The 8,903-nt window shown below is 46.4% G+C and overlaps 2 protein-coding genes across 2 annotated transcripts; both read left to right on the top strand.

The window, feature by feature from the left end:
* Positions 1–504: 504 nt before the first annotated feature.
* On the top strand, positions 505–3,594 carry LOC130467273 (uncharacterized). Its single transcript, XM_056835743.1, has one exon. The coding sequence runs from the start codon at positions 505–507 to the stop codon at positions 3,592–3,594; it is 3,090 nt and encodes a 1,029-aa protein (XP_056691721.1).
* Positions 3,595–4,261: 667 nt separating this feature from the next.
* LOC130467272 (uncharacterized) lies at positions 4,262–6,112 on the top strand. The gene has a single exon (XM_056835742.1). It carries the CDS (start codon positions 4,262–4,264, stop codon positions 6,110–6,112), a length of 1,851 nt encoding a protein of 616 aa, XP_056691720.1.
* Positions 6,113–8,903: the final 2,791 nt, after the last annotated feature.

Here is an 8,903-nt window from a genome sequence, read left to right as displayed (position 1 = left end):
CTACCGGCACCACCTGGTATCGGCAGAACTCCCCGTATGTAAACTTAACCTGCAGGTAATCTGGTCATCTTAGGTAAATATCCTCTACCGACATTATTTGCAAGACCCCCTACCGGCATTATCATGAAGACAACCAACCAAGGGTCACTATCAACAGGTCGCTATCTAACCACAAGGGACCTACCAGATCGTACCCTTGGATTGGTCTATATAAGGAGCACCTCATTTATTGCTATGAGGTACACAAACACTTAAACACACTTCTTTCTTACTCTCTAATCATCTCTTAATCATCTCTTAATCTCTCAGTAATCTTACTTAAGCATCGGAGGGGGGATCCTCGAACCACCCCCGAGGCTAGTTAATCCATTCTGTTGTGCAGATACCAACCGGCACTCTCGACAGGAATCCAGTATCCCACAGTCAGCTGTTCTCATTCCACACCCGGAACAATTGGCGCTAGAAGGAGGGGACCTTATCCCTTGAAACGGTAGAACAGTCAGCATGGATTTCTCACAGAAAGACGGTAAAAAATCAAAGAAAAATCAAGAAAAAGCAACAACCCCGCAACCGGCGGCAACCTCCAAGTTCCAACCCTCACTTCTAAACCCCGCCCATCCATCACAAACACAATCAGTTATAAGCCCAGCAACAAAAAACACCTCGATACCGGCACAAAAGGAATTCACAGTGGAGGATGACGATGAGTTAGAAATAGAAAGCCCTGCCAGAGAGCAACCGAAAACTCCGCTGGAGCAGACGCTGCAGGAGCGCCTGTCTCCCCTGTCGGAAGTATTCACGGGAGAGCAATTGAAAACACTGTCAGCGGTGATGGCCGCTTTGTCAGAGCTACCAGCCTCGCAGCAGCTAGGGTCAGTCGGCAGTCTAAGAAAGACCAGGTCGGCGGTTCCCCAGTTACCTGTTAGGGATCTCCTAACCGCCCTGAATCAAGAAAACACCCCAGAGAAAAGAAAGCGCTCGGATCCGGCGGAAACAGAATGGCCTGAAGCAGAGCAAGTCCCAATCGCGGAATATGAGCGAAGAGCGCCGGTTCTACAGATAGCTAGACGGCAGACGATCCAGCCAAAGGATTCTCCTCTGTGTCGAGAAATCCTAGAAGAAAGGATGGAAAGGATAAAAATCCCGACAGGGAGATACGATGGGACGACGGATCCGGAGGATCACTGCACCACATTCGAACAGCACATGATGCTGTACACAGATTCTGATGCCATGTGGTGCAAAGTATTCCCATCCACACTCCTAGGAGTTGCAGCGAGCTGGTATAAGGGCATAGAGGCACACTCCATATACAGTTTCCGACAGCTGCAGGCGTCGTTTTTGTCACGATTTGTGAGCAAACAGAAGAGAAAGAAATCGTCGGGAGAGTTGATGTCGTTCACTCAAAGAGACAGAGAGCCGTTAAGAGATTATCTCACCCGCTTTAACAACGAATCAATCACTATTCCCAATTTGCAGCAGGAGGTTGCTGTTCTGGCTCTGATGAGGGGAATGCAAGAGTGCGAATTCAAGAGGTATCTCAGCCGGAAGTCATACACCAATCTGGGTGACGTCCTGCACAAGGCCAATGAGTACATCAGGGGGGATGAAATGATGAAGATCTCCAATGTGGTAGTGGCAACCGGCGGAAATGTCGGGTACAATCCAGGCTATAACCCGCAGGCGGGAAAAGGAGGAAACAACTTTCATCAGAGCAATAATCAGCAAGGGGCAGACCAGAGAAACCAAAATAACAGAAATGCCAATCCACAGGGGCAGAGAAGCCGGCAAGACAGAAGGGAGTCCAGAGGACTCTTTGATAACTACACTCCGCTGAACACACCGCGGACGGCAATTTATAACATAAACAACAAGATGGATGGCTGGAGAAGGCCGCCACCAATGCAGAGTAGGGAAAGGAATGTCAAGAAATTCTGTGACTTCCACAATGAGCACGGCCACCTAACAGAGGACTGTAGAGACCTCAAAGACAACATTGAGGATATGGTCAGAAAGGGGTATTTTTCACAGTATAGGGCGAGGCAAGGAAATGGTAACAACAACTCGGTGGTGGGAAACCCTACCAATTCATACCGGCCACAACAGCAAAATCAACAACAATACCCTAGAATCGAGCAGCCATATCAGCCGCCTAGAATCGAGCAAAAACAGCCGGAAACCAGTGCCAGAGCAGAACAGAGGGATGGCGGGAAAAAACCACCCGTGTATGTAATTTCTGGCGGTCCAGTCCACGGAGGGACAATAAGCGGCGCCAGTAGAAGCTTGGAGGAACACAGGCACATGGTAAACTATCATAACACAAGAGTGTGGCCTAACCCACCCAGCATACCAGTGATGACGTTCTCGGAATCGGATTGCAGAGGCATCATTTTCCCACATGATGACCCACTAGTTCTTACAATTGATATAGCAAATGCCGATGTGAACAGAGTACTGGTAGACGGCGGCAGCTCAGCAAACATCATCTTCTGGGAAGCCTTCAAACAATTGCACATACCAGAGGACGAGCTTCAAAGGGTGAACTACCCAGTAATCGGTTTCTCAGGATCTACAGTGTACCCAGAGGGTAGTATAAGGCTGCCGGTGAAAATCGGAGAAGGATCTGAAATGCGAGATCTCATGGTGGATTTCCTAATCATTAAAGTACCAGCGGCCTACAATGTGATCATCGGTCGCCCATTCATACATGACGTGCAGGCGGTAGTCTCCACCTATCACTTGACAATGATATATATGTCGAACCTAGAAAGGCCGGCAAAGATAAGGGGAAGTCAGTTGGCGGCAAGGTCCTGTTACTTGACTGCTTTGAGAACACCGGGAAGAATGGTCCCAGAAGTAAACTTGACTACTGAGCCGGCAAGGCAAGAGGTACACTTGACTACTAAGCCGGCAAAACAAGAACAACTGCCAAAAAGAAAGAGTTGCACGAAAAGGGGTCGAACCGACCTGAACATGGAACACTTTGATGAGAGGCCGGTATCAGCACCAAGACCAATGCCAGATGGTCTGACAGAAAATATCGAGCTGGAGGTTGGAAACATGGATAGAACAGTCGTGATCGGTACAGAAATGGGGAGTGACATGAAGGTTAACCTCATAAGCTTGCTGAGAGAGCACGCGGACATCTTCGCATTCTCGGCGGATGAGATGCCTGGTATCGATCCAGAGATAATGGTCCACCGGTTAAACGCCGACAGAAATGTTAGGCCTGTACGGCAGAAAAAACGTAATTTCTCCACGGAAAAAATGACAGCAATACAAGAAGAGGTGGATAAACTGCTGGCGGCAGGTTTCATTGAGCCATGTGACTACCCTGAATGGTTGGCAAACGTAGTAATGGTAAAAAAGTCAAGTGGGTCATGGAGAATGTGCGTAGATTTCACCAACCTTAACAGAGCATGTCCGAAAGATTTCTACCCACTACCACGGATTGATAGGCTGGTAGACTCCACTAGCGGCCATGCAATGCTCAGTTTCCTAGATGCTTTCTCAGGGTATCATCAGTTCAGCCTGCATAAATCAGACAGAAAGAAGGCGGCCTTTATCACGGATGCAGGAGTTTTCTGTTATTAGGCGATGCCATTCGGATTGAAAAATGCAGGGGCAACGTATCAAAGGGTGGTCGACAAGGTGTTTGCCGACCAAAAAGGCAGAAACGTGGAGGTCTATGTAGATGACTCTATCGTAAAAAGCCGGAAGGAGGAGGATCATGTTAGCGACCTCCGAGAAACTTTCGAAACTTTGAGAAAATACAGGATGAAATTGAACCCAAAAAAATGCGTCTTCGGAGTAAGGTCGGGAAAATTCCTGGGTTTCTTGGTCAGCGAGCGTGGCATAGACGCTAACCCTGAAAAAGTAGAAGCAATCATCAGTCTGCCGCAACCCAAAAGCGTAAAAGACATACAGCGGTTGACAGGAAAAATGGACGCCTTAAACAGATTCGTGAGCAAGTCGGCAGATAAGCAAATGCCCTTCTTCAACAACCTTGAGGCAAAACAAGAAGTTCAAATGGGGGCCGGCAGAGGAAGAGGCTTTTGAAGCTCTAAAAAGTCACTTAAAGAACCTGCCAACAATAGCAAGGGCAAAAGAGGGCGGCAAATTACAATTGTACATATCGGCGTCGCCAAAAACAGTTGCAGCAGTACTGGTAGCCGAAACAGAAAACAAAGGGCAGCAGCCGGTATATTTTGTGAGCCATGTGCTAAACGGCCCAGAAACAAGATACACGTTGGTGGAAAAAATGGCATATGCAGTCCTCATCGCGGCTAGAAAGTTAAGACCATACTTTGATGCGCATACAATCGAAGTGCTAACAAACTTTCCTCTCGAAAAAGCCATCAGCAAGCTAGATACATCAGGCCGGTTGCTAAAATGGGCAATAGAGTTGTCCGAGTTTGACTTGGAATTCCGGCCAAGAACTGCAATCAAAGCCCAGGCATTGGCGGACTTCATAGTTGAAGCGTCATACCAAGAAGATGAAGTACAAGCTGTAGTATGGGATGTGTCAGTGGATGGTTCAGCTGCACAGACAGGCAGTGGGGCTGGAATAATCATGAAATCGCCAACAGGAGACATTTTTGAGTATGCTATAAAATTTATGTTCAACGCGTCAAATAACGAGGCAGAATACGAGGCAGCAATTGTCGGCATCCAAATGTGCCTCGCAGCAGATGCCAAAAGAGTAATACTGACAACAGACTCCCAGCTGGTAGCAAGTCAATTCAGCGGAGAATATGAGGCCAAAGAACCTTCAATGGTCAAATACCTGGAGAAGCTGAGGTCAGTGTCGGCTCAGCTAGAGAAATTCAGCATTAATCTGGTACCCCGAGCAGAAAACACACTGGCAGACGCACTATCAAAGTTAGCAAGTTCAAATGTCGCCGACTTGAAAAGAACAGTCATGATGGAAGTCATGAATAAGCGAAGTACGGAGTCGGAGGTAATACGGGTCATGGCCATCACAACTACCTCAGAATGGTACGATAATATCCAAACATACAAACAGACTGGAGCCCTACCAGCAGATTTGGCAGAAGCCAAAAAGACAAAAAGGGACGCGGTTTGGTACATCATCCTGTGGGGACGGTTGTACAAAAAGTCATTTAGCCTACCATTCTTAAGGTGCCTGACAGCATTCGAGTCAGCAAGGCTGATCGAAGAGTTGCACGAAGGAACATGTGGGAACCATGCCGGTGGAAAACCCCTTGCCATCATCTGTCAAAGGCAAGGCTATTACTGTCCAACAATGTTAGAAGATTGTCGAGCTTATGTAAAAAAGTGCGAGAAATGTCAAAAGTTTTCAGCTGTGATAAACTTGCCAGCCAATGATTTGATGCCCATTCTGAACCCAATCCCATTCGCACAGTGGGGAATGGATATTGTTGGACCATTCCCAATGGCGGCTGGAGGGCGCAAGTTCTTAATAGTAGCAGTGGACTACTTCACCAAGTGGATAGAAGCAGAGCCGGTAGCAAAAATAACGGCAAACCAGGTGAAAAAGTTCATATGGAAAAATATAATAACAAGATTCGGGCTGCCGCAGGCAATAGTTTTTGATCATGGATCACAGTTTGATTGTGCACCCATACAATGCTTCCTGGGATTATACAGAGTAAAGTTAGCTCACTCGTCAGTATGTCACCCCCAGAGCAATGGGCAAGCAGAGGCGGCGAATAAGCAAATCCTGGCTGCACTGAAAAAGAAGCTAGAGGACTGTAAAGGCAAATGGGCAAATCTTATGCCAGAAATTCTGTGGTGCAACAGAACTGCTATCAAGGAGGCTACCGGCGAGAGTCCATTTAAGTTAAGCTTCAGGTCTGAGGCTATCATACCGGCAGAAATGGCTCTGCCAACCATGCGAATCCAGCATTACGATGAGGAGAGAAACGATCAGCTGCTGCGACATCAGTTGGATTTCATGCCTGAAATCCGCATGAAAGCAGAAATCACTTCGGCAGCATACAAAAGTAGAATGAGCAGAGCATACAACAAGAAAGTGAAACACCGGCCTCTAGGAGTAGGAGACCTGGTACGGCGGAGAACGGCGGCAACAGGAAAAGGAAATGCTCAAGGAAAGCTGACAGCCAATTGAGAAGGACCATACCAGATATGGGAGGAAATTGTTCCTGGATCATACCGGTTAATGCAAATGGATGGTACCGCGCTCAAAAACTCCTGGAACGCCAGTACTCTGAGAAAGTACTATGTTTGAAAAAACTGTAATGATGATGTATGAGCAGACTGATTGCAATAGCAGTCTGCATTTTGCTGTTATGTATAATTAGGGCGGTCCTCAAATACGACCAGTCCATAAATGAAGGAAGAAAAAAAGCAAAAAACAAATGCAGCACAAATCAACACGCAAAGGTAATGTATGGATGTGATCAGTAACAGTAAAGAAAATAAATGCCGTTTGGGCACTTTACTGTGAAGCGTAGCAGTCCATAATAAAGTTGTTGTGATTAGTAGCTTTGGAGAAAATAAATGCCGTTAAGGGGCACTCCATTGTGAAGCGTAGCATTCAACGAAGTGTATGGATGTGATCAGTAACAGTAAAGAAAATAAATGTCGTTTGGGCACTTTACTGTGAAGCGTAGCAGTCCATAATAAAGTTGTTGTGATTAGTAGCTTTGGAGAAAATAAATGCCGTTAAGGGGCACTCCATTGTGAAGCGTAGCATTCAATGAAGTGTATGGATGTGATCAGTAACAGTAAAGAAAATAAATGCCGTTTGGGCACTTTACTGTGAAGCGTAGCAGTCCATAATAAAGTTGTTGTGATTAGTAGCTTTGGAGAAAATAAATGCCGTTAAGGGGCACTCCATTGTGAAGCGTAGCATTCAACGAAGTATATGGATGTGATCAGTAACAGTAAAGAAAATAAATGTCGTTTGGGCACTTTACTGTGAAGCGTAGCAGTCCATAATAATGTTGATGTAATTAGTAACTTTGGGAAAAATAAATGCCTTTAAGGGGCACTCCATTGTGAAGCATAACATTCAACAAGTTAAACAAATCATATCAGTAGAAGGAACATTCATTTCGAAATATAACATTCAACAAGCTGGCAAGATAGTAATACCGGCATAATTGGAAGTATCATACGCAAAATGAAGTAAATATGAAATCAAAAAATTACTTGTTATAAATACATGGCCACAAAAGGAAATACACGAAAAACCGACAGCCATCACCCAAAAAACTTGCGAAGTGATTAGCTGATAACAAGGCACAAAGGGATGCCGAATAAAACCGACACCGCCACAATAATACGATGTTCTAAATTAAAGTTACATCAACATTAAAGTGCCCTAACAGCATTTGCCAAAAAATCAAAAGCCAGCCGCCAAAATAAAAATAAAAATTCTAACAAGTATGAGGCCGGCTGGGAAAAGAAGAAGATCCGCAAGAGGAGGGAGGTGATGACTGCCGAAACCGTCAAACGGCATGCTCATCATCAGACCAATATGCTGCTTCCGGAACATCCAAAGGAGGCAGGGTCCTCTGATTAGCATTGCAAATCACCGCCTCGGGTAGCTCCTGAGGCTCAAATCCGGTTGCAACCTTATACAGCTCTTTCTCCTCATAACCATCTTCAAACTCTTGCCAGCCATCCTCGTCCAGCTTCTTCACATGGCAAACGACCCGATGCGCAGCACACCAACCGCCGTTATGGCGCAGAGTCAGAATGTCGTTAAACCAGTCAGACTGAAGAAGTTTATCAACAGCTTTCTTGGCGGCAGATTTCTTCACTCCCGGCAAGCTTGCATTAATACTTGCCAGCTGTTGATCCAAGCCGTCTGCTCTCTCAGTCTCAGCCTGCAGCCTAGGCTCAATATCCTTGAGCCGTTTATTAGCCGCCTCCAAATCAGAAGCCGCGGTATCCAACTTCTTCTTGCTGTCTTCCAGCAAAGACTCAGCATCCTCAGCCCGCTTCCTTAAGTCGGCCATATCAATGTTATTCTAAGTCAGCTGCAGCTGATTCCAGCGATAAACATAGTACAAGTCCATGCTGGACTGAACGGCCTGAATATAAAACAAGGAAGGGAATCAAAACAGCCCTCAACCGAAAAAACATATTGCAAATAAAAAATATACGTATAATAAATGTATATACAAAAAACAAGATAACATACCTTGTAGAGGTCATTAAAGTGTTGAGCAGCAGGGGCATCAATCTGACCTTGTGGCCTGTCAGCAAGCGTTATCAAATCTTTAAAAGCACGGTAGCCTAAGTCACCACCGTCCTTAGCTGAGTCAGTAGCCACCGACTCCCTACACAACAGGTCAATGGTGGGATAAAACTGATCGGTAGGTTCGCCGCCAGGAGTCTCGAACCATGACTTCATTTGCGGTGGAATCTTGAAAGGAGTATCCTCGATCCAACCACCGGTGCGGAGGGGTAGGTGATAATTCAGCCTAGAATCCCCAGACTTGTTCTCGCTGCGACTGACAGGAGGCATACTAGAATTACCACCGGTAACAGCAGCAGAAGTAGCTTGGCGGTGGAAGTCCTCAATAAATCCGCCGACAGGACCCTCGTCCGAAATCTCAAGAGAAGCTTGTGGAGACGGCTGCGCCTGAAGGGTGGTATCAGTAGTTTTCTTGGCGGCAGACTCCAAGACCGGCTCATTTGTCTCGAAATCGGCGAGAGCATCATCCTCACCGGTGGCCTTTGCCCTCTTAGTCGGATTAGACCGGCTGGAATTAAGAGACGACCTTTTTCGGCGGGTTCCACCTCGGCCTGTAGGATTGGATTGCATTGTGGATGAGGGCGGAGCTTGAGAAACAACAACAGAGGAGGATTTGGATTTGCAGGCGGCACTCACGCGATTCTTCGTAACAGTGGTAGTAGAGCGACGAGAGGAAGCTCATGTCGAATAC

The sequence above is a fragment of the Spinacia oleracea genome, chromosome 2 (assembly GCF_020520425.1).
Source record: "Spinacia oleracea cultivar Varoflay chromosome 2, BTI_SOV_V1, whole genome shotgun sequence".
Taxonomy (NCBI): domain Eukaryota; kingdom Viridiplantae; phylum Streptophyta; class Magnoliopsida; order Caryophyllales; family Amaranthaceae; genus Spinacia; species Spinacia oleracea.
Note: the sequence above shows the minus strand (reverse complement) of the source record. Positions and strands in the feature narration are given on the sequence as shown.